Genomic DNA, 25,822 nt, shown 5'->3' on the forward strand with positions numbered 1-25,822 from the left:
GACAGGGGAGAGGGGTAATGGATTTTGTTTTCTTCCCAGGAAGAAATGAAGGAGGCCGAGGGAGCAGACCCGGCTCTGAGGAAGCAGACACCCAGTGAATCCTAAAGGAAATCAACCCTGATTATTCATTGGAAGGACTGACTGATGCTGTAGATGAAGCTTTGATACTTTGGCCGCCTGGTACAAAGAGCCAACTCATTGGAAAATCCCTGATGCTGGGAAAGATTGAAGGCAGGAGGAGAAGGGGATGACAGAGGACAAGATGGTTGGATGTCATCACTGACTCGATGGACATGAGTTTGAGCAGGCTCTGGGAGCTGGTGATGAACAGGGAGGCCTGGCATGCTGCAGTGCATGGGGTCGCAAAGAGTCCGACACGACTGAGCCACTGAACAACAACAATTAGGCCCCCGCAGCCTGTCCCCAGGCACGGCCAGCTCTCCCGGGGTCTCCCCTGCTGTGTCCCACAGCCCCACCCGGGAAGGGAGGCTCTGTGACCTCCTGTGCAGCATGGAGGGCACTTCAGGAAGGCCAACAGCAGAGAAAACAGGGAACCGGTGGGAGAAGGACCTTCTCCAGAGCCCCGACCCAGCCTCTCTTCCCTCTGGATGTTAGAGCCAGAGGCCCAGCCACCATCACCATTCACCCTGGGCCATCTGCTTTGGCCCCAGACCCTGGGAAGGAGGGGCCTTCAGGCTGCCCATGCATCCGTGTCTCATGCGTGAGGGGTGGGCAGGGAGAGATGGTTCCCAAAGACCCTCAGCTGCCAGACCAACTTCTCCACATCAGCAACCCCCGAGGCGAGGCCCTCAAGTCACTGCTTGGGGTTGGGGTGTCAACCTGGCACCTCCGCTTCCCTCTAAAGCTCAGAACTGCCCTTCCCAGAAGATGCTTCCCTGCCGGGTTTGAATAGTAAGATTTGCAAGGTGGAAGTGAAGTCCAGAGTTGGGGTCATGCCAGACACGTGGAAGTCCGCCACTGGCCCCAGCGTGTCCTGGCTCCCCTCCTGTCCCACATCCAGCCTGTCTTCTTGATCGCTGCAGCCTCCAGCGGTCCCCAGGCCACCACCTGGCACCGTGGCAGGGCAGCAGCCTCCTCAGACTTCTCCCCGCGCTCTCTCTCCATGGCCCCACTTCGCCAATCTCCCCGCAGGCTTGAGCCCAAGTCCTAAGGGTGTACAGGGAGACTGAGGGGCAGAGCTGGCCTGTGGCTCCTCCCAGAGAGAACGTGGGGTGTAGTGGCCAGAATGCAAACAGGCTATCACAGCCCATCACTGACCCGCCTGTGGGAGCTCAGCCGAGTCCCCCCTCCCGTGCCACTGTTGCCGTGTCGATGTTTTGGATGGTGGTGATTTTCTACAGGGTGTCTGTGAGGGTTTGAGAGCGTGTTCTAAAGCTCCTGGTCGTGGAAGGTGCCCCTTAAGTGATCAGTGACATTGCCTCTCGTGTGAGCATTCATATTACTTGTTTTTCTAAAACTTATGCCCTTTTCACCTGAATGTACATTTGAATGTACATTCTTAAAATCTACATCCTGAATGTACATTTAAAAAAATAAAGAAAAATGAAGCTTTAACTTCAAATATCTGCTGCACCTCCCCCCCAGCTCCTAGGGCCTGGCCCCTCTCAGAGGAGCCCATTTGGTGTCTTGGCTGCTCTGAGGCCTCCTCTACACTTGGGGTCCAGAAACCTCTCAGTTCTAAATGAAGCTCAACCTGAATCCACATGCCTCCTAAACCTGTTTATAAAGGCCAGTTTTGTGTATTTCTGTAGCACCCTATTTTCCACCCCTTTTGTAGATGCTATAGGATGTCTGATCATATGGTGTGTGGGGATGGAGGGTAGGGTCTGGCCTGTCGTCTGGGCTCTGGCTGTTGACGTTGTCTCTGCCCCTGCTCTGCAGATGACTCTGTGGTCTTTCTTCTCTGTCCCCTGATGCATGGGGGCTGGCGGCACTCACAGCCGCTGAAGACCCTGTCCAGCCCCCTGACTCCCACCACCAGCCCATCAAGGCCCTGCCCACATGCGGAGCAGGCATAGGACACCACCTTTTACAAACCCCTCCTCTCCTTTCCCGGTGGAAGAGGCACCCACCTCTTCCATGGAGAGGCACCCACCATTCTCTATGTACTGGGTTCAGTTCAATTCAGTCGCTCAGTCATGTCTGACTCTTTGCGACCCCATGGACTGCAGCACTCCAGGCCTCCCTGTTCATCACCAACTCCTTGCTCAAACTCATGTCCATCAAGTCGGTGATGCCATCCAACCATCTCATCCTCTGTCGTCCCCTTCTCCTTCAATCTTTCCCAGCATCAAGGTCTTTTCCAATGAGTCGGCTCTTCGCATCAGGTGGCCCAAGTATTGGAGCTTCCTCTTCAGCATCAGTCCTTCCAATGAATATTCAGGACTGATTTCCTTTAGGATGGACTGGTTTGGTTTCCTTGCAGTCCAAGGGACCTTTTTTTTTTTTCTGTTTCAGAAAATTATAGAATTTTATTTTTATTTTATTTTTAATATAAATTTGTTTATTTTAATTGGAGGCTAATTACTTTACAATATTGTATTGGTTTTGCCATACATCAACATGAATCCACCACAGGTGTACACGTGTTTCCCATCCTGAAGCCCCCTCCTGCCTCCCTCCCCATCCCATCCCTCTGGGTCATCCCAGTGCACCAGCCCCAAGCATCCTGTATCATGCATCAAACCTGGACTGGCGATCTGTTTCACATATGATATTATACACGTTTCAATGCCATTCTCCCATATCATCCCACCCTCTCCCTCTCCCACAGAGTCCAAAAGACTGTTCTAAACATCTGTGTCTCTTTTGCTGTCTCACATACAGGGTTATCGTTACCATCTTTCTAAATTCCATATATATGCATTAGTATACTGTATTGGCAGAGAAGGCAATGGCACCCCACTCCAGTACTCTTGCCTGGAAAATCCCATGGATGGAGGAGCCTGGTAGGCTGCAGTCCATGGGGTCGCTAAGAGTCAGACATGACTGAGTGACTTCCCTTTCAATTTTCACTTTCATGCATTGGAGAAGGAAATGGCAACCCACTCCATGTTCTTGCCTGGAGAATCCCAGGGACGGGGGAGCATGGTGGGCTTCCGTCTATGGGGTTGCACAGAGTCGGACACGACTGAAGCGACTTAGAAGCAGCAGCAGCAGGAGCATACTGTATTGGTGTTTTTCTTTCTGGCTTACTTCACTCTGTATAATTGGCTCCAGTTTCATCCACCTCATTAGAACTGATTCAAATGTATTCTTTTTAATGGCTGAGTAATACTCCATTGTGTAAATGTACCACTGCTTTCTTATCCATTCATCTGCTGATGGACATCTAGGTTGCTTCCATGTCCTGGCTATTATAAACAGTGCTGCGATGAACATTGGGGTACACGTGTCTCTTTCCCTTCTGGTTTCCTCAGTGTGTATGCCCAGCAGTGGGATTGCTGGATCATAAGGCAGTTCTATTTCCAGTTTTTTAAGGAATCTCCACACTGTTCTCCATAGTGGCTGTACTAGTTTGCATTCCCACCAACAGTGTAAGAGGGTTCCCTTTTCTCCACACCCTCTCCAGCATTTATTGCTTGTAGACTTTTGGATAGCAGCCATTCTGACCAGCATGAGATGGTACCTCATTGTGGTTTTGATCTGCGTTTCTCTGATCAAGGGACTCTCAAGAGTCTTCTCCAACATCACAGTTCAAAAGCATCAATTCTTCAATGCTCAGCTTTCTTTATGGTCCAACTCACATTCATACATGACTACTGTAAAAACCATAGCTTTGACCAGATGGACCTTTGTTGGCAAAATAATGTCTCTGTTTTTTTTAATATGCTGTCTAGGTTGGTCATAGCTTTTCTTCCAAGGAGCAAGCATCTTTTAATTTCATGGCTGCAGTCACCATCTGCAGTGATTTTGGAGCCCCCAAAATAAAGTCTCTCACTGTCTCCATTGTTTCCCCATCTATTTGCCGTGAAGTGATGGGACCAGAAGTGATGGGACAGAGTGCCTGAAGAACTATGGATGGAGGTTTGCGACATTGTACACTAGGCAGTGACCAAGACCGTCCCCAAGAAAAAGAAATGCAAAAAGGCAAAATGGTTGTCTGAGGAGGCCTTACAAATGTACTGAGTTACTGCCTCTCTGATCCTCAAGGCAGTGTAGCCCCAAGGCTCTCTCCCCGCTCCCCCTGGGAAAAGCCAGGTCCACCCCCTGGATGGACCAAGCCTGATGACAGCCCCTGAAACATACAGAGGCTGTAACTCTGCCTTCCTTTTCCCGACCCTGGGACTCAAAGTCGTGAACTCTCCTTCCTGGGGAGATGGCGAGAGATGCTATCACTTTCTTCCGTCACAAAAGTACGATACTAACTTTTTTCAATAGATGACATATAACCTAAACTTCCAAGGCCCCTGGGGCCCAGCTACCTGCCCCGACTCCTGCTTTCTGGCAAAGGAGCCAGTTCCCAGCTAGCCAGTGCCCAGCCACTTAAGACAGGCTTAGCTCAGACCAGGATTTGCTTTCTGTGACTGGTAAGAGTGAGTGTGCACCTGTTATTCCTATAAACATCACACCCAGGGGAAGGGGTGAGAAGAAACCACAAAGGTTCAGAAACCTGAAGGCTTTGGAAAACCCACTAAAAGTGAGCCCACAGGTGGCTTGTGGCCATAAAATTTATCATCCACTTGATAGATTATCTATACTTGGTAGTGACCAAATGATTTATCATTCAGACTGAGATGCTTGAGTGTGTGTGTGTGTGTGAGACAGAGAGAGAGAAAGGTCATTAGTGACAATGTCAGGCATCAGGTGTAAATCAGGCTTTTTCTAGACAGCCTTGGACATGTGGGTTACCCATTAAGTGGAAACTGGGATCTATTTTTTTTATCTCATTAGCTCCTGTGAAAGTCTGGGCAAGTTTCTGGTCTCCAATGCAGAAACAAAATGAACTTGGGAGTAGGGAAGTGATGACCCCAAGGCCAAGCAGACCATTAGGGGCAGCTTCAGGCCTTCCATCTAGGCTCCAGCCTCTACAGCCTTTGTTACTTGTCCAGCACCTCATCATACCAGTTTTCCGCTCCCTATCTATCCAGAGAACCTTCAAGGAGTCCAATCCTAAGGGCAGTTTCCAGCATTAGGGCCAGAAAAGGACACTTCTGGAACTTTGAAGACAGAGGACACAGGTATTTTTATGGTTTAGATAAAGAGAAACAATGGCCTGAGACAGGGGACCGAATAAGACGAACTTTGAGGACATCTATATCTGGGAAACAGTAGCAAAATCCCAGACCCAACCTGGCGCTCGGGTGCTGCATTGTACTACAAAAACCACAAGAGGGCGCCCTCGCACCAACGAAGAGCTGCCTTAAACCGTTCTCCCACAGCTACTGAGCCAAGAAAGGCCTATCACTTTTTGTTACTTGTTTGTTTTCGCTTTTAGTATTTTTCATTTTGAAGCAATGTCCTACATAAACCAAAGTTGCAAATACTTTTTTTAAAAAAGTCGTTTTCCCCCCTGAACCATTAAGAATAAGTTGCTGAAATGATTCCCTAAGTCCATCAAATTCTTTTTAAAGATTTTTTTTTTTTTTTGATGTGGGCCGCATTTTAAAGTCTATTGAATTCATTACAATACTGCTTCTGTTTTATGTTTTGAGTTTTTGGCTGCTGAGGCATGAGGGATCTTAGTTCCCGAGCCAGGGATCAAACATGCACCCCCTGCCTTGGAAGGTGAAGTCTTAACCGCAGGACTGCCAGGGAAGTCTGAGTGTGTATTTCCTACAAACAAAGACATACTCTAACCACACTATAGCCATCAAAATCAGAAAATTAACATAGAAACATCGCTACAACCTAATCTGCAGCCACCTTTCATGTTTTGCCATGGCGTTCTTCGTAGCAAAATATTCAGAACAGAAGCATGCTTGCAATTAGTTGTCAAGTCTCTCCTATTTCTTTGACTTTTAGGACTGCCAGGCTTCTAGAGGATGTCCCTCCATCGGGGGTTGTCTAATGTTTCCCGTGACTAGATTCAGGTCCTGCGTCTTTGGCAGGAATTCCATAGCACTCTTCTACGATGCTATCTTCTCATTGCCTCCTACCAGGTAGGAGGAGGGGACAGGATTCAATTTGTCTAATTCATGATGACATTCACTTTGATTCCTTGATTAGGATGGTGTCTGCGAGACTTCACTGCAATATTATTCTTTTGCCATCTGTAATTGGTAAGTATTTTGGGGGAGATACTTTGATATCTTGTAACTGGACTGTTCAATTCTATTATTATTTTAAATAATTTTATTTATTTATTTTTGGCTGTGCTGGGTCTTCGTTGCTGTTCAGGCTTTTCTCCAGTTGTGGAGACTGGGGGCTACTCCCTAGTTGCAGTGAGAGGGCTTCTCCTTGCAGAGGCTTCTCTGGTTGCAGACACGGGCTCACGGGCTCTAGGGTGCGCGGGCTTCCATAGCTGCTGCTCCCAGACTCTAGAGCGCAGGCTCAGCAGTTGTGGTTCAGGGGCTTAGTTGCTCCACAGCATGTGGTTTCCTCCCAGATCAGGGATCAAACCCATGTCTCCTGCTTTGGCAGGGAACTCTCCACCACTGAGCCACTGGGGAAGCCCTATTCATTTATTTACGTGAGTATGGAGTCAGTGTTTGTTATTCTGCTCAGTGGGTTATAATCTGTTACCAACATTATATAAATTGGTACTGAAATTGTCACAGATTGGCCTAGTGGGAATCCCTGCAGGGTGGCCCGTGTGTCCTTCCGGCAGGTCCCCATCATTCTCAGAGCACTTCCTTGCTCTCTAGCACCACAAGATAGTTCAGGCTCATCTGGTATTTTCTCTGACCCAGTTCATTTCTCCAGGAGCCCTGGGTCCCAAAGTGGAGAATGGTATTCAGAAGCCAAGACCTGGGTGCTGTGTGTACTTGTGGCCATTGGAATGCTGCTGCTCCCAGGCCCTTTCCATGGCTGGAGCTATGGTAGGGAACAGCTGTCCTGTACCATGCTAGGGAATATGTATGTATTTCTACACATTATGTCAGTATACACCTGCGTACATTCATCCATCCATCCATCCATCCATCCACCCATCCATCTGTGAGTTTAATCTGAAACTTCCCATTCTACTCACCAGCACAATTTCATCTAGTGCTGTCCCTTTTCATAGTTATAACTCCCTTTTCTGATGGTGAGGAAACTACTCCCATTATCTTTAATATTCTTCTCTATGTAACCAGTCTCCCCCCTCTGCCACCGCCTACCACCATTGCCCCCTCATCCCTCCCAGGCCTTGGCACCCCTCTGCAGGCCCCTGCAGCCACCTTCCTCCACAGTATGCCGTCCCCCCCCGCTCACCAGGCTGCCCCTCTGTGGGGGCACCCCTCTCACCTCACATGGTCTTCGGCACTCACACCACACAGGCTCACCTCTCTCTCTGGGCTACCCCCATCCCCGACCCCAAGGAGACACCGTTCCGCAGCTCCACCTGATGGCCTTTGCACTACTGAGGAGGGGCAGAGGAGAGGGGTAAGGAGGAAGAGCTACTTTGATATCTAATTGGCTGTTCTCTTTTACAATATCCTGTTTTTGTTTCATGATTGTAATCACATCTTGTATATTTTATTTCAGAGGGTAGTAATGATAGCTTTTGCTTGCTTTGCAGTTTCTTCTAACCGCAGAGTCTGATTCCTTCAATTTTTGTTTGTTTAGTAGAGAGAGGTCTTTTAAGTCAGGGACTCTCTTTAGTGTCTGAGAATCCCTGGCCACAGACTCACGTGTCATGGTGAGGACTTAACCAGCTTACTGGAGGCTCTGAGAGCTCATCAAATATGAGAATCCCTGTGGGTGAGCCACTGGGTCATTTGGTTGGGGAACTCCTGATGTCTGGACCTTTAAGCCACTCTTCTTCAGCAGCTTAGATTCTGCAGAAAAGACGTTTGCAGTCTCTTCCTGGAAGGGGAAGCCTGACTGCCAGGGCTGCAGGGCTAAGGGGAGCTGAGGGCTGGGGTGGGGGATGTCGGCATCATAGGATGCACTCTCTCAGTTCTACAGCGGGTGGTGAGTACCCTGCCCTCCACTCTTGCTGGTGATCACCAGGTGGCGCTAGAGGTAAAGAACCCACCTGCCATGCAGGAAATAAGAGGTGGGCTGGATCCCTGGGTGGGGAAGATCCCCTGGAGCAGGAAATGGCAACCCACTCTAATATTCTTGCCTGGAGAATCCCATGGGCAGAGAAGCCTGGCAGGCTACCATCCATGGGGTCACAAACAGTCATCCACAACTGAAGCAACTTAGCATGCACTGAGACCCTCTGATGTTACCCCTTCAAGAAAATAACCCAGCTGTTGCAATGTGGAGAGAGAGAAGCCGGATCCGTCTTTTTCTCAGACTTGCCCTCAGTTCTCCTATGTTGGCCCCTCTCTTCTCTGTCTCTCCAGGGTTTCTGGAGGCTCCAGGTCCTGAGCCTCCTAGAGATTCTGCCCTGCAAGCTGTGTTGGCCCCTGGCTTTCCCCACTTCTGTTACCGTTGCATTTTCTTGGATTTCTATCTTCCAGTGTTTTGTGGCCACTGTTTTTTTTCTCCTGTCCTTCCAATCTTTGTATTTTTTTTTTTTTTTAAATAAAAGTCATCCTTTCTGGTTTTTGTGGTGAGGACTGAAGGGGCAGCAAAAAGAGACATGAGTGTCTAACCTGCCATGATGACTCGCTCCCCTTCCTCGCCCCTACAATGGACTGACATTTAGGTCGTCATCTGTCTCCACCTCAGCTCCCCCACTGTTCTGTGAGACTTTAGCTGGACATCCAGGAGAAGCTCAGTACACCTCTGATAGACAGATTTGTCCTTCCTGCAAAGGATTTGGCCAAGAGGGGCCTGTGACATCTTGCCACCCATCATCCATTCAGCACTCCACAAATTAGAGTATCCGTACGAGGGTGTCAACCCCAAGGACCTGTTGATCCCATCCTATGCCCTAAAGATCCTTCAACCAGTTTCAGACTGTTCCTGAACCCTGGGCAACCCCTCTCAAGGGCAGGATGATGCCAAAGAACGGGCCCGGCTTTGCAGTGGCCTGAGTGCATTAGCTTCCAGCCCTGAGGTTCCCTCGCATACCCTAGAGTCTTCTAATTGCCATGCCTACAAATGTAAGATGGGGGTGATGAGAGCTTTTCTCCCGCTTCCAGATGTTTTTCAGCACCTGTGAGCTTGAGTGGGGCCATGTATCTAATGTGAGAGTCTCATTCCTGTGGCCCTGTTTTTTCTGCAGTGCCCCTTTCAACCGCCTTGACGTCTCTCCTCCTCCTTGATGATGATTTGTCAGCTAAAATGATGTGTGTGCCTTCCGAGCTTGATTGTACGACCACTGATACAAGGCCTTCCAGAGCCTTCTGCCTCTGCTTCCACGGTTAGTGGTATTTCCAATAGTGGTTGCTGTGTCGGTCTGGGCCGCAGAGTGAGAGCGAGAGTGAACTGGAGCAACCTGCCAAACTGCAGAGTCGAAAGTGAGCAACAAACCTGGTGTAGGCCGTGGACGGGCGAGGGGCTCCTTGTTACTGCCGCATAACCTAGCTTCCCTACTGATACACCTCACAGAGTTATGAGGATTGTTTAGCAATGTATGTGAGCGTGCACAGGCTCTGCCTGGCACTCAGCAAGTACTCAAAAATGTGATCTCGTTGCTGACTCAAGGAGAGCTAAGGGGGAGCATATGACTCAGGCAGCCTATTCCATATCCAGATACAAGAAGCAAAGTTCCTAGGGGGTTGATACGGCAGTTCAGTGTATTGAGCCAGTACTGTGGGGCGGGCCTGGGGCCCATATGAAGACAGGGAGTCTGGTTGGGGTCTTAGGCACAGGGAACCGGCTCATATGACAGTGACATGAGGTCATAGAAGTAGTTCTGGCACTTTGAGGGTGCTGGCCTCCTTGGATACTCCAGCGAGTTCTGTGGGCCTCCATTCTGGGAAGTCATGAGCCTCTGTACACCGCCCCCTCCCCACATTTTGCATATACTTTCTGGAGGGTTCCAGGCCCAGGTCAAAATGCCTACACAGGGAAGCCCAGAGGCTTGTGCAGCTAATGGGCATCTGACCACATGTGACCTCAGGAAGGCTCTTTATGCAGGAGCCACTGAGGCTAAGACCCCAGGTCTCTGTCCCCAGAAACTCTCAGACTAGCCATGGGGGAGAAAACCTACCACCCAGTTAAAGAGCGGTGCCCCCTGGGGACATTGGGTTTTGGGGAGAATTAAAAGGTGAGAGGACTGGAAAAGGTCAGTTTTCATTCCAATCCCAAAGAAGGGCAATGCCAAAGAATGCTCAAACTACTGCACAATTGCACTCATCTCACATGCTAGGAAAGTAATGCTCAAAATTCTCCAAGGCAGGCTTCAGCAATATGTGAACCATGAACTTCCAGATGTTCAAGCTGGTTTCAGAAAAGGCAGAGGAACCAGAAATCACCAACATCCGCTGGATCATGGAAAAAGCAAGAGAGTTCCAGAAAAACATCTATTTCTGCTTTATTGACTACACCAAAGTTTTTGACTGTGTGGATCACAATAAACTGTGGAAAATTCTGAAAGAGATGGGAATACCAGACCACCTGACCTGCCTCTTGAGAAACCTGTATACAGGTCAGGAAGCAACAGTTAGAACTGGACATGGAACAACAGACTGGTTCCAAATAGGAAAAGGAGTATGTCAAGGCTGTATATTGTCACCCTGCTTATTTAACTTACATGCAGAGTACATCATGAGAAACGCTGGGCTGGAAGAAGCACAAGCTGAAATCAAGATTGCCAGGAGAAATATCAATAACCTCAGATATGCAGATGACACCACCCTTATGGCAGAAAGTGAAGAGGAACTAAAGAGCCTCTTGATGAAAGTGAAAGAGGAGAGTGAAAAAGTTGCCTTAAAACTCAACATTCAGAAAACTAAGATCATGGCATCTGGCCCCATCACTTCATGGCAAATAGATGGGGAAACAGTGGAAACAGTGTCAGACTTCATTTTTTTGGGCTCCAAAATCACTGCAGATGGTGATTGCAGCCATGAAATTAAAAGACACTCCTTGGAAGGAAAGTTATGACCAACCTAGATAGCATAGTCAAAAGCAGAGACATTACTTTGCCAACAAAGGTCCGTCTAGTCAAGGCTATGGTTTTTCCAGTGGTCATGTATGGATGTGAGAGTTAGACTGTGAAGAAAGCTGAGTGCTGAAGAATTGATGCTTTTGAACTGTGGTGTTGGAGAAGACTCTTGAGAGTCCCTTGGACTGCAAGGAGATCCAACCAGTCCATTCTAAAGATCAGCCCTGGGTGTTCTTTGGAAGGACTGATGCTAAAACTGAAACTCCAATACTTTGGCCACCTCATGCAAAGAGTTGACTCATTGGAAAAGACTCTGATGCTGGGAGGGATTGGGGGCAGGAGGAGAAGGGGACGACAGAGGATGAGATGGCTGGATGGCATCACTGACTCGATGGACATGAGTCTGAGTGAACTCCGGGAGTTTGTGATGGACAGGGAGGCCTGGCGTGCTGCAATTCATGGGGTTGCAAAGAGTCAGACATGACTGAGCGACTGAACTGAACTGAAAGGTGAGAACTAAGCAGGGCCAGTGCATGGGGAAGCATCACCCGACTTTACTTATTACTTGTCAATCTGAAAGCTCTTGAGTCTCCATATGCTCAGTTAGATGCTGGCTGGGGATGCACAGCAACTGCCAAGAACCGCACTCCACAGGGGTAGAGGCCGAGGCCCAGGGAGGGGAGCAATATACTCAATTCAGTTCAATTGGACAAACCTTCCCTGACTAGCCCTGTGGCAGGCGCCAGATGTCTGAGCATCACCAGACCAGACATTTAAGTGGTAAATTGATAAGAGGGATGAGTGTGGAGCTAGGGATGAGAGGGTTCCTGCTTCCAGCCCCGAACCCCCCACGGTAGTCCCTCTGGGAGGAAGGGAGGCTCCCACGGAATCAAAGATGGGCCAAGGGAAGATGTTTGTGGCCGGAGAACCAGAAGTGAGAGCACAGAGATGGGCCACGTGTGGGCAAGAGAGGGCATGTGAGGACACAGGGCAGATTGCAGGGATCGCTGGGTGGTGGAAGATGGGCAGGGCCCCCAGCAGGAGGGTGGTGGCTGCAGAGGCCAGAGTGTGCAGCAGTCCTAGCATCTGGCCCGGAGGGCTCAGATAGGGCCTCCCCACTGCTCCCCCAGCCAGGGCTGTGGCCAGGAGCTTGCATTTTGTTCTATATCTCATTCTTGTGGCCCTGTTTTTTCTGCAGTGCCCCTTTCAAACACCTTGATGTCTCTCCTCCTTCTGGTATCATCATGAACAGAGAATAGGACCTGGAGTTAGGTGCAGGCTTCACCACTAACTGGCCATGTGACTTGGGCCTCAGTTTCTTCATCTGTAAAATGGGGGTAGTACAAGCACTCACCCTGCCTACCCCACAGGAGCCCTAGCAAGCTGAAATATGAAAGTCCTTTCCAAATGTGGCAATCCTTTAAGAACATAAGTTTATTTCAGAGTTAAATCTTGCTCTTCCGAGGAAACTAGGCAGAGCAGATGATTTTATCCCCATTTCATAGATGAGGAAACTGAGGCACAGAGAGATTAAGTGATGTACCCACAGTGCTACAAGCAGTGAGTGGCAGAGCCAGGGTCACAATCCTGTGAGTCTGAATCTAGTCTATGCTTCACCAGGCTTTCGCTACAAAACCCCCATGAAGAGAAAATCCCTCTGGAGTGCACCCAACAGGAACAGACTTCTCTAGGCCTCAGGGTCCACTGTTCTGGGAGCAAATGAGCAGGTAATCTGACATCACACCTTATCAGATGAACAAACAGGAGGATGCTGCTGCCTCTAATCATCCTGACACTGGAATTTAGGGACAGAGTGAAGCCCATAATGAGCTGAAGCTGGAATCTGACAAGGTGTGGCATAAACAGTTAACTTGGCTGCACATCCTAACAGGGTCAGGCCCTTGCCGATCACAAAAGGGACTCTGCCCTCAGTTCCATGTGCCAGGGAGCTGGGTGACTCATGGTGCCCTTGGCCTGTGGTTATTGAATATGTCATCTCTCCATATGCTCCCCAAACTCAGCCCCTGTGCAGCCACCTGTGACTAAGCCTGCCTTAGTCAACAAGCAAGTCAACATGCTGGGGACATTTGGTGGGTGAAAGCTGTCGAGGATATCGGGGGGCTGTGTGTTTTTTCTGGCACCAGCATCAGGGTGACTAAAAGAGGCATGCATAACCATAGGAACAACCCCTCCTTCTTCCTTGGTCTCGACAATCTTCAGAATGTTTTTGTACACATGATCTTGCTGATGCCTGCTGCTGGGAGGGCAGAACTATTCACTCTGGGACTTAAAGAGTACATAGATAACAGACCCCCTGCTCTTAGGTCTCATTCCGCTATTCCCTTGCTCATGGCAGACATCATTAATCAATCACATCACTCTTTGCAGTTCAGAATCTTTCTCTACACAGCTCTTCAAGTAGTCGCTACCAATCAATTGATGATCGCCACTCCTGATGTAGTGGAGGCAGGTCAATTACCTACACAGCTGGGTGACCTGGGGCAATTCTTGTCAGTTTTCCCATCTGAAGAACAGGAAGATAGACTAGAAGTCCTGTGTTTCTGTTCATTGATCTCTCTTCCTTCTCTGCTCCCTGCAACACGAGGGAGCTCTGTCTCTTGTTGCCTCTGCAGGGAGTCCCTTTACAGGTCTTCTCTCCGGGCTCCAGTATGTTGTGGCAACTTGCCAGCATGCTCTTCCTGAATTTCTCAGCTCAAGGACTTCTGAAAGTCTTCTGCAACCTTCCCAAGACAGTCCCCTCCAGAGGGTCCATGATCTGGCCCTTCTAATCATCTCTAAACTTGGTTTCCAGACTCCTCTGCACTCCCCTTAGGTCTCAGCCAAGGTGAACATATGTTTTCCCCACGTGGCCCACACTATCCCACCTGAGCCTTTGCCCATGTGGCTCCCTCCACCTGGGGTGCCTGCCTTCACCTTCTCTCCATATCAACTTCTCAAAGCCTTTTCTGTCTTAACTAAGGTCACCTTAGTTAATGCTTCCGCCTCTTTGCTGACATCATGATTCCCCACAATAGGGGGTGCTCTCTGCCTCCTCTATACTCTAGTGCATCGTGTGTTTGTTTTTTCCCTTATTCTCTTTCCAAAGGCCTATCCCTGCCCCTGCCTCCACCTTCTGACTCACGTAGGAAATTCCAGGTGACTCACAGCCAGCACTCTGTGCAACAAACAGGAGTAGCACCTGGTCTGTCCCCCTTCCGTCCAAACAGAAGTCATGCAGAAGGCATTTTCTTTCTTTTTTTAAAAAAAATTATTTATTTATTTATGGCTGTGCTGGGCCATCACTGGTACTCATGAACTTTCTCTAGTTGGGGCAAGGGGGGGCTACTCTTCGATGCGGTGCAGGGGCTTCTCATCGTGGTGGCTTCTCTTGTTGCAGAACATGGGCTCTAGGCATGCGGGCTTCAGGAGATGTGGCACATGAGCTCAGGAGTTGCAGTGCGTGGGCTTCTCACTGCAGGGGGAACACGGGCTCGAGAGTGCAGGCTCAGTAGTTTGGGTGCACGGGCTTTGTCACCCCGTGGCATGTGGAATCTTCCCAAACCAGGGATTGAACCTGTGTCCGCTGCATTGGCAGGTGGATTCCTATCCACTGTACCACCAGGGAAGTCCCAGAAGATGTTTTCTAAGACCTGTTATGTGCAGAGTGCTTGGGAGGGGGGGGGGCACTGGGGCGCTCGGTGTCCTTGGTTGTTCCTTCCCCCTAGGGAGGGCTACCGGCATGTGAGGGGCAGCTTTGGTTCTGAAGGGAGATTGCCTTTGCACCCTGATGGGGTGGGCAGGGAGAAGAGGAAGACAGGCCAAGCAGGGATAAGGGTCTCCCCTCTTCTTCCCCCTCTCCAGGAACTCATTCTCTGTGCTTACTTACTGAACACTTCCTGGCACACATTGTGGACCTCATCTCTGCCCTAATTGAGGGGATGAGACACTCACAGGCCTCTGTGCTTATGCTCAGGCTATTTCACCATTTGGACTACCCTTCCATTCCCTCCCCCTGCCCCTGTCTGGATTCTCTCAGTGCAGCACCACCTCCTCCAGGAAGGCCTCCCTGATTGCCTCCCCCCTCCCCTCTGCCTTGGAAATGATCTCTGTCCACAGACTCCCTTAGTCCTTTATAACCATGCCTCTCCTGGAGTGTTCATCCAGCCCCCTCACCTTGCCTGCTCGGGTGACACCTGCCCCTCCTAGTTCAGGGAGGTCTTTGAAGCCAGGATCTCTTTCTGAATCTGACTGTTCTGGACCTAGACATGCTGACGGATCTGTCCCTCAGAATGAACAACAAGCATCTGACAATTAGTGGAGATTCAGGAGTATAAGTGTCTGGATGCTCTTTTCTGAGAGGCTGTCTAACCCTGGTGCCGTCTCCTGAGGAAAAGGGCCTGGAGAGCAGGTCAGGCCTCAAGGCACAGCTGACGAAGGTTAGGACCCTCCCCCAGCCTCCACGGACTCAATACCTGCATGCCGAATCCAAGGGAGTGATAATAAAAATCAAACTCTTCTTGAGGTGTGCCTAGGCCTGGACCCAGGCTTCCCCGCAACTGACCTCACCTGTGAGGCTGAAGTGCTCACACCTGTGAAGCTGCTTCAGATGAGCAGGGGCGGCTCAAGAGGCCTGGTTCAGTCAGAAGGGCGGCATGGGCCTATGTGGACGGACAGAGGCGGCCTGCGCCCAGGCCCTGGCTGTGTCTCAGAAAAGCTGGTGACTGTAGGTAAGTGGCTTAGTCTCCCTGGCTTCCATCTCTGTTTTAAAATGGTGCTAGGGAATCACAGAAGACAAAGTATGATTCTACTTACATGAGGTGCCTGGAAGCGGCACGTGCAGAGTCAGAGTAGAGCCGTGGTTTCCAGGGGCTCGGGGAGGGGACAGGGGGTGGGTGTTTAACGGTTACAGAGTTTCAGTTTTGCGAGATTAAAGAATTTTAGAAATCTGATGCACAGCAATGTGAATGCTCTGGACATCACAGAACTGTACATTTTAAAATGTTTAAGATGGTAAACTAGTGTACCTAAAGTTTTTCATCTAGGAGAAAAAACAAAACGGGGCCAGCAAGAGCTCTTACTTCCTGGGGTTGCTGTGAGAATTAACTGAGATTGTCGCCCCCATCGCTGTGCACCATATGTGAAGTGAAAGGGACGCTTAATAAATCCTGCTCCTCCTTCCTATCCCTTTTCCTGAGAGGGCCGGGCTTTGGGCCTGTAGCCGCAGTGGCTGTTAGATGTAGCTATAGGGGCTGGAACTGCCCGTGGGGTCAGGGCTGCGATGGGAGGTGGTGAGCTTTCCAGCAGAGGCGGCATGCAAGTGAAGGTCAGTGGCCCAGTGCTGCTGTCGGGGTGGCCTCTGAGCTCCTTCTCTACCAGGGATTTGAACGGAGTCTGAGCCGTGTCCCACCACCATCTTCAGTGGCTGCGCTCACATCCTGATCACTCTTCCCCAACAGCTACATCCTGTCCAGACCAGGTCCCGAGCACAGGCCACAGGCCTCCCTGGTCAAGGTCCCCGCCCTGCAGGAGTGTCAGGTGGGTTTAGGTGAGCAACAGAGCAACCAGCTGCTGCCTTTATCACTTTACCATGGGCCTGAAGTCCCAGGATGGTGGGGGGTGGGTTAGACCTCCCTTCCCTGAGCCCTGTCTTGCTGTGTGAGAGGCTGTGAGAACAACACCTCTTCCGTGGGGTCAGGGTGAGAGTAAGTGGCAGATGCATGAAATGCTTGGGACATAGTGAAGCCTCAACAAAGACTAATTTATATAAATTGTTAGTTTTTGAGTGTTTAGTAACTGTGCACAAAGGTGGGGGGTGCCATCTTCCTGGGCTGAGGTGCCTTCTGCACTCTATTCCTCTTAACCCTACACCCCCACCCACCACCACCATCAAAGCAGGGTCAAGAGGCCCAAAGACCAGCTCTCCGGGGTCCCCAAAGGACCCTACGCCCTCAGCCAGTCCTCCGTCCCCACACAGAGGTCTGGAGAGAGGCAGGGGCACCCAGGACCCGGGTCTTCAGCTCAGGGCCCTCAGCCCAAGGAGAGGCCCCTCAAAGCCCATTCCCCATGCGGGGTCTTTGTCTCTGCGCACTCTTCAGCTCACTCCATTTCCCGGGCTCTACGGGAGTTCACCCAACCGTAGGAAGTGCTCAGTAAAGAGGAAACCTCGCCAGTTGTCAGCAGGCAATTTAGAAGTGATGAATTCCTGGGAGCGGTATTGGAAAACACATCCCAGGACAGCCTGGGGTTTCACCTGGCAGGGCAGAGGGAAGAACATCGTGGAAATCAATTCTCTTAACTTCATGTGAGCCCTCCAAGAAAGGAGGCCGGAGGCCGTGGCCCCGACGGGGTTAGGGTTCCAGTGAGACTGAAGGTGGGAGGAATCCAGATGGTTTTTTGTTTGCGTGATGACCATAGTAATTATACAGTAACAACAAGAATCATCATAATTTTTAAAAAGAGCTAATAATTACTGTGCACTTGCTGTGGGTTGCAACATTGTTCAAAGTGCTTAGACCTTGATTACCTTTTTCAATCTTTATCATCACAATAGTAGGCATTGTAATTATGCCATTTTATAGAGGGCGAGACTGAGGTTCAAAGAAGGGAAATTGAAGCCACAAAGCCAAGTGGGGGGAGGTTGAGATTCAAGTCTACATCTCAGCCCTTCTAAAGACCCAGTGGGCACAGAATATGACACTCTGGCTGGGGCACTGCTCGTGGGGATCATGTAACCAGTGTGTGCAAAGGCACCCAGCAAACGATAAACAGTGTTCTTTTAAAAAATATAATTTATCTGGTTGCTTCGGGTCTTAGTTGCAGCATGCAGAATCTTTTGTTGTGGTACATGGACTTGCTAGTTTTTGTGAATGGGCTCAGCAAACTGTGGTGCCTGGGCTTAGTGACCCCATGGCGTGGCATTCGGGATCTTAGTTCCCTGTCCAGGGATTGTACCTGCATCCCCTGCATGGCAAGGTGAATTCTTAACCACTGGACCACCAGGGAAGTCCCTAAATAGGGTTATTAATAAAATAACAGCCTCCCTCGCTAAATGATCTCAGAAGACAAAGCCAACCCTCTTTTCATTCAAGGACAGTGAGCAGGGTCACACCTTCCTAGAGGAGGCGAAGGGAGAGGCTGTTGCATTGAGAGCAGCTTTAAAGCAGAAGAAGCAGGCAGAGCTGAACCCTGTCTGGACTCAGTGAGACCAGTCAGCATTGCTTTGATCTGGACAGCAGTGATTTGATCTAGTTAGATTTAGCCAGTGGGTGCTCTTTGCAACCCTATAGACTATAGTCAGCGAAGTTCCTCTGTCCATGGGATTCTCCAGGCAAGAATACTGGAGTGGGTTGCTATGCCCTCCTCCAGGGGATCTTTCTGACCCAGGAATTGAACCCAAGTCGCTTACATTTCCTGCATTGGCAGGTGGGTTCTTTACCACTAGCGCCACCTGGGAAGCCCCAGATTTAGCCAGAACCTACTTTAAAAGGTCTCCATTGGTGTGATTCCCATGAGATCATATTAGAACCAGTTTTCATCCTGATCATGTCAGAGGTAGAATTAGCTAGAACCTGCTTGGATTGGTTAGAGGTGGTTTAAGTCTGTTGTGACGGGTCTGAAGTAGCAGACCATGACTGTCTGTCATGGTCATAACCTCTGGCCCTGGATTTTCAACAACACAAGCAGTTTTAGGAGCATATCAGAAGTTGAGGTACAGTGGGAGGAGTTGTGGGGACATGGGCAGGCAGATGGAGGTGGGAGGGCCTGGAAGGCCGAGCTGGAGAGCGGACGATGTCACACCCACAGTCATGCCACACGTAACCCTCCAGAGCACTGCACACGCCTGTAAATCAGTTAGCCTCTTGCCCAGTGATTAATGGGAGGGAAGTTTTCATCACTTGTTGTGGATAAATTATTGCATATGGAAGCACATCTTTGATTTTTATGGGTTCTTGCTGGAGCATGGAATTTCTTGGAGGAGGTTCCCTGAGGAACGCGGAGCCCCTGTAGGGCCCTCCCTTCCTCCTTAACACGCGCACATCCGGCTCCCTGCTTCCTCTCCCCCACCCCCTCCTTGTATCTTCCCAGACCTAAGGGCTCATCAGAGCCCAAGAGTAAGGGGGTCTGGGGGAGGCAGGGTTCACAAGGCCCAGGACCAGTTGTGCTTTGTAAACAAGTGTGATGGAGATGGTAGAGCTGAGAGCCTCACTTGCCGCCCCAAACCAGACATGATGCTCATGGTCCAGGTCAGCCTAAGGACAGGGAGGGGCTGGGCCATACAAGGGTTTTCCTAAGAAGCCTACAAAGCCATGGGCGGCTCCAGAAATGAGTCCCAAGTAGAAACCCAGATGGTCAGGAGATCTAGGGAAGATCTTTCAGAATGCACATGGGGGCGGGGGGTGTCCCTGGTGGCTCAGTGGTGAAGAATCTGCCTGCCAATGCAGGAGACATGAGTTCGATCCCTGGCCCGGGAAGATCCCACATGCTGCAGAGCAACTAAGTCTGTGTGCCACGACAATTGATATTGAGCCCATGCTCTCGAGCGGAGCCGCAACCACTGAGCCAACGCACTATAGAGCCTGTGCTCCCCAACGAGAGACACCACCACAGTGGGAAGCCTGTGTACCACAAATAGGGAAAAGCCCACACAGCAGTGAAGACGCAAACCATAAATAAGTAAGATTATTTCTTAAGGAAAGAGTTTATCAGAAACAGATTCACAGACTTTGAGAATGAGCTTATAGTTGTCGGGGGGAAGGATAGAGGGAAGGGGTAGTGAGGGAGTTTGGGATGGACATGTACACACTGCTGTATTTAAAATGGATAACCAACAAAGACCTACTGTGTAGTACATGGAACTCTGCTCAGTGTCATGTGGCAGCCTGCATGGGAGTGGAGCTTGGGGGAGAATGGATACATTTATATGTACAGATGAGTCCCTTTGCTGTTCATCTAAAACCATCACAACATTGTTTATTAATCAGCTATACTCATATACAAAATAAAATTTAAAAAAAAGAGTTTATTCCTTAAAAAAAAAGAATGCACATGGGCTAGACCCTTATTTTCCCCAGAGGCCTTAAGTAGGAGGAACTTGCATCAGGCCACATCACTGGGACCAGAGGCTGCTCCATCCCCCAGTCGGAGCAGGCCTCCCGCATTAAGTGATGTCTGTCTCTAGGGCTCTTCCATCTGGCCTGCCCACACCTGGAGCACGAACATGCAGCTCTCAACCCCTACCTGGTGGGCAATGGGATCAGATCACCCTGGTTTGGGAGCACCAAACTCTGTAGGCTCTGGAAGCTGATGGACCTGGGTCTGAGTCTCGGACCCTGCTTTACTAGCTGAGTGACCTTGGGCAAGAGTCCTCACCTCTCTGAAACTCAGTTTACTTGTCTACAAAAGAAGATAATACTAGAAGTCAGCTCATGGGATTTGGGGACGTTTAAACGAACTAAAAAGGAGTACGTCAAGGCTGTATGTTGTCACCCTGCTTATTTAACTTCTATGCAGAGTACATCATGAGAAACGCTGGGCTGGAAGAAGCACAAGCTGGAATCAAGATTGCAGGGAGAAATATCAATAACCTCAGATATGCAGATGACACCACCCTTATGGCAGAAAGTGAAGAGGAACTAAAAAGCCTCTTGATGAAAGTGAAAGAGGAAAGTGAAAAAGTTGGCTTAAAGCTCAACATTCAGAAAACTAAGATCATGGCATCCGGTCCCATCACTTCATGGGAAATAGATGGGGAAACAGTGGAAACAGTGTCAGACTTTATTTTTTTGGGCTCCAAAATCATTGCAGATGGTGACCGCAGCCATTAAATTAAAAGACGCTTACTCCTTGGAAGGAAAGTTATGTCCAACCTAGACAGTATATTGAAAAGCAGAGACATTACTTTGCCAACAAAGGTCCGTCTAGTCAAGGCTATGGTTTTTCCAGTGGTCATGTATGGATGTGAGAGTTGGACTGTGAAGAAACCTGAGTGCTGAAGAATTGATGCTTTTAAACTGTGGTGTTGGAGAAGACTCTTGAGAGTCCCTTGGACTGCAAGGAGATCCAACCAGTCCATTCTAAAGGAGATCAGTTCTGGGTGTTTATTGAAAGGACTGATGCTGAAGCTGAAACTCCAATACTTTGGCTACCTCATGCGAAGAGTTGACTCATTGGAAAAGACTGTGACGCTGGGAGGGATTGGGGGCAGGAGGAGAAGGGGACGACAGAGGATGAGATGGCTGGATGGCATCACCGACTCGATGGACATGAGTCTGAGTGAACTCCGGGAGTTGGTGATGGACAGGGAGGCCTGGCGTGCTGCAATTCATGGAGTCTCAAGGAGTCGGACAAGACTGAGCGACTCAACTGAACTGAACTGACTGAAACAAACTAATACACAAAATTTATGGCACAGCGCCTGGCCATTCACCCAGTGGCAGATTGGTAATACTAATTGTTAGCATTTACAGTAATTCTTTTCATTGAGTCCTTGCTCTTGGTCACAGAGGCACTGGAGGAGGACTCTGAAGGCCTGGCTTAGAGGACCTGCCCAGCACTGTCTCACTTGATGTGCGGCCTCAGTTTACCCATCTGTGAAGTCAGGTAAGTACCTCCACTCTGCCTGTGTTTCCAAGGTGGTTGCAGAATTCAAGAGATGTCTAAGTGCTGAAAACTAACTATTCTGGTAGACTCAGAGGTGACCATCCACTTCCCCGTCCAGGTTGCTGCCAGGAGTAGGGCCAGTGGTCAGATGGTCTCCAACTGTCAGCGCCTTCAACTGATCTCAGCTGCAGAGACTTGCCCGGTTCAAGGTCACATCCTCCTCAGGGGCAGGTTGCAGCCAGGGGCGGAGCAAGCTGGGGGCATAAAGACCAGCCATATGGGTCCACCTGGGGCAGTCTGATGGGCACTGGCCGAGCCTTCATCATCAGACCTGTACTGCGGTTACCTCCTCTCTGCCTGCTCTCCTTCCGTTTTCTCTCTCACATGTTGAGCCTTCATAACATCTTTTTTTTTTTTTTAATCTGAAGTGTAGCTGATATACAATAGAAGTTACAGGTGTACAACATAGTAATTCACAATTTTTAAGTTATACTCCATTTATAGTTATTCTAAAATACTGGGTATATTCCCTATGTTGTGCAATATATTCTTGTAGCTTCCTCTATACAAAATATTTTGTCTCTTAGTCCCCTACCCTTTTATTTTTCCCTCCCTTCTTTCCTCCACCCACTGGTAACCCCTAGTTTTTTCTCTATATCTAAGTCTTTCTCTTTAGTTATATTCACTGGTTTGTCATATTTTTTAAATTCCATGCATAGGTGATATGTAAGTGTTTATTTTTGTCCAGTTTATTTAACTTTGCATAATACCCTCCAAGTCTACCTATGTTGCTGCAAATGGCAACATTTTTTCATTTTTATGGTTGAGTAGTATTCCATTGTGTGTGTGTATATATATATAAAATATATATATGTCACATCTTTATTCATTCATTTGTTGATAACACGGGTTGTTTCAGTATCTTGGCAATTTTAAGCAATACTGCTATGGACATTGGGGTGCATGTATCTTTTCAAATTAGTGTTTTCAGGTTTGTTTGTTTTTTAAATATATACCCTGGAGTGGAATCGCTGGGCTATATGGTAGTTCTCTCTTTAGTTTTTGAGGAACCTCCATACTGTGTTCCGCAGTAGCTGCACCAGTTTTCATTCCCACCAACCGTGTGCAAGGCTTCCCTCTGCCCCACATCCTCACTGTTTGTTGTTTGTGTTCTTTTTGATGGTCAGCATTCTGACAGAGGTGAGATGATAACTCATTGTGGTTTTGATTTGCATTTCGCTGATGATTATCAATGTTGAGCATCTTTTCATGTGCCTATTGGCCTTCTGCATGTTCTCTTTGGAAAAATGTTCAGGTCTTCTGCCCATTTTCTTAATGAAGTTGTTTGTTTTTTTTGATGATGTGTTGTATGAACTATGTACATATTTTGAATATTAACCCCTTATTGGTCATATCATTTGCAAATATTTTCTCCCATTCAGTAGGCCATCTTTCATTTTGTTAATGGTCTTTATAACATCTTACATAACACTGACCTCTGCTACTCACAATGAAATGAGAAAAATTGAGATGATATAGCAAATTTAGGAAAGTGATTATGCTGATTGTAATTTTTTCCCTTGCTATTAACATGACTACATAGTACTGATATCAGATGGTAGGGTTTAAAAAAGTATATTTACTTGGCAAAAGAGCAAACAAAAGAAGCTACGCATCTTCAAAATCCAAGTCTGGGGTCACCGACAGGTCCCAAATCACTCAAGCGTGCTCCTGCCTGTGCCTCTGGCCAAGATGCCAGATCACGGGGGAGTTAGCTGACTGCTGACCTCAGCCTAGCAGCATACTGGGCTCCCTGGGCCCTGGCCATGCCTGAAATAGCTGATGGCTTGCTGATGGCCCTTCCTGGGCCCTTGGCCCCTCTGTAGATTAAGCTGTGGGTGGGTGTGCCCACAATGAAATTCTCAGAGAATTTTAAGAGGAAGGGCTGGTAAGGACAAGCCAACCTTCAGCACCTGCCCCTCAGCTCCCTTCCTCCTGTCCCACCAGAGGGGGTCAGGAGTGGGTCAACAGTGCCCCCCAAGAAGAGCTGTGAGCCCCTGCATCATCACTTTTGGACTAATTGCCACCCTACCCCCCCACCAGGTGCCTGCCTGTGTGTCTCCCTGGCTCTGGGGCTGCTACTAAAGACATGTTGCAGCAGCTTTACGAAGCGTGGCTCAGAACAATTTTACACCCCATTTGATTTATGTTCTGGGATTCGCTCCTCTCTGAGGCTCCCTTCCCCTGGAAAGAAGTGTACGTCATCCAACCCGGCTCTCCTGCACTCCCACAGAGCCAGCGCCTGGGCCAGGAGGGGCCAGGCTGGGGCAGACCCTAGGTCCTGAGTGAGCAGTGCTGTGACCTGGCACTTCCTTCTGGACTTTCTCTCCAGGGGTCCCCGACCCAGGATGTCTGTGACTGAGACCTTCACAGGTGGCCTCAGTTATGATCAAAGACTCCAGAGCAGGGACAGTCCTTGGGAGTTAGGTGAGCAACCTTTCCATCTTCCCTCAAGGCCCTTCTGAAGGTCCCATCGCCAGTGTGTGTGGCAGGCACCTGCCTTCCCTCTAGCGGTGGCGAGGGCAGGGTTGGCGTGGGGAGTCACCAGGCCAGCTGTGAGCCATTCTTCCTGGCAGCAGGACCCGCTTCACTGGACTCTTTGCCCAGGCAGTGACGTTGACCTTGACTGAGGAATGGTAAGATAAGAACCCATTTGGGCCGCCACCTCCTTTATTGCAACAGGAGGGGAGGGCAGGCTCAGAGAAGGACAATGATTCCCGGAAAGGCACACAGCCAGTGGGAAAGTCAGTGCTGGGACCCTGGTTTTACAACTCCAGGATTTCATCACCTTCACCCTAAGAGGCAAGATCATTTACAGTCACAGCCTCTCATCCCTTCAGTCTTGAATGAATGCCTCCCAAGAGCCAGGCTTGGTGTTCAAAGAGCTTCCAGGTTGGTAAACACACCCCTGGACTTGGATGTCTGCACGGGGAGGGATAGAAATACCTGCTTTGGGGATCCTTCTGGACTTTATCCTATGTACCTGCTGTTCCTTGAAATGGCACCAGTAAATTTAAGTGTTTCCTCCAATTCTGTGAGCTGTTATAGCAAATTATTGATGCTGGGGAGAGGATCATGGGAACCCCTGATTTGTAGCCAAGTCAGACAGAACTGCAGGTCACCTGGACACCCATCACTTGCGGTTAACGTTGGAAGTAGGGGCAGTCTTGTGGGACTGAGCCCTTAAAATGCAGGGCCTGTATTAACTCCAGGTAGTTAATGTCAGAATTGAGTTAAATTGTAGTACACACAGTCGGTGTCCACAGAAAATTGGAGAATTTCTCCGTGTGGAAAATCCACACTTTGTGTCCAGAGTATTGTGAGTAGAGAAACTGTTTTTCTTTCACAGAGTGCCCTTGTTTGTGATGACCGTGACAGTTTTGAGGGGTACTGGTCAGGCAGACTGCAGGAGGTCCCCTTGCTGGGATTTGTCTACTGTTTTTCTCACGATTAGACTGGGGTGATGGGTTTCAGGAAGGTGGCGTAGGTAAAGTGCTGTTTTCGTTGCTCCATACCTTCAACATGATTTACTATAGTTGATGTTGGCCTTGACCACCTGGCTGAGGCAGTGCTGGGGGGGTTTCTCCACTGGAGAGTCATTCATCTCCCTACCCACCCCTTCCACAGTGTACTCTTTGGAAGAAAGTCTGTACGTGCAGCACACACGTAAACAGTGGGGAGCTGTGAGCCCTCTTCTTTAGAGTGGAGGACCTATGTAATTTATTTTAAAGCAACTTCCAGACATCCTATCATTTCAATCATAAATACTTCAGTACATGTCTGTAACAGATACAGCCTTGAAAACCACACAAATAGCTATATTACCACTATGCCAATCTATACCACTAATAGTGATTCTTCAGTATCATTTAATACCTGGGCCATATTTAGTCTTCCCTAATTGTCTAAAAAGTATTTCTATGGTTGGTTTATTCAAATCAGGATCCAAACAATATTCACCCATTGTATTTGGCTAACATGCTGTTCAATGGATTTCCATCTGTAAAGGTTTTCCCTCATTTTTTTGGGTGTGTGTGTGTTGGGGGCGGG

At 49.0% G+C, this 25,822-nt stretch overlaps 1 protein-coding gene across 50 annotated transcripts in view; it reads left to right on the top strand.

Annotated features, from left to right (window-relative positions):
• The first annotated feature begins 15,545 nt into the window (after positions 1–15,545).
• Positions 15,546–25,822, top strand: part of LOC129620936 (uncharacterized) — a 97,746-nt gene continuing 87,469 nt past the window's right edge. For 3 of the 50 annotated variants that reach the window (XR_008698925.1, XR_008698892.1, XR_008698926.1), the window contains exons 1-3: positions 15,616–15,840; positions 16,570–16,648; positions 21,616–21,712. Coding sequence is in view for 2 of the 50 variants with exons in the window: in XM_055536802.1 (XP_055392777.1) it covers positions 15,720–15,840; positions 16,570–16,648; positions 24,105–24,199 (295 nt within the window). In the remaining 48 variants the exon portion in view is untranslated. Of the gene's footprint in view, positions 15,841–16,569; positions 16,659–21,615; positions 21,713–21,830; positions 22,791–24,104; positions 24,200–24,351; positions 24,409–25,822 lie in introns of those variants that run through there. The other 47 variants (XR_008698918.1, XR_008698890.1, XR_008698920.1 and 44 more) reach the window with 41 other exon arrangements.

This window comes from Bubalus kerabau, chromosome 10, assembly GCF_029407905.1.
Source record: "Bubalus kerabau isolate K-KA32 ecotype Philippines breed swamp buffalo chromosome 10, PCC_UOA_SB_1v2, whole genome shotgun sequence".
In the NCBI taxonomy this organism is placed as follows: domain Eukaryota; kingdom Metazoa; phylum Chordata; class Mammalia; order Artiodactyla; family Bovidae; genus Bubalus; species Bubalus kerabau.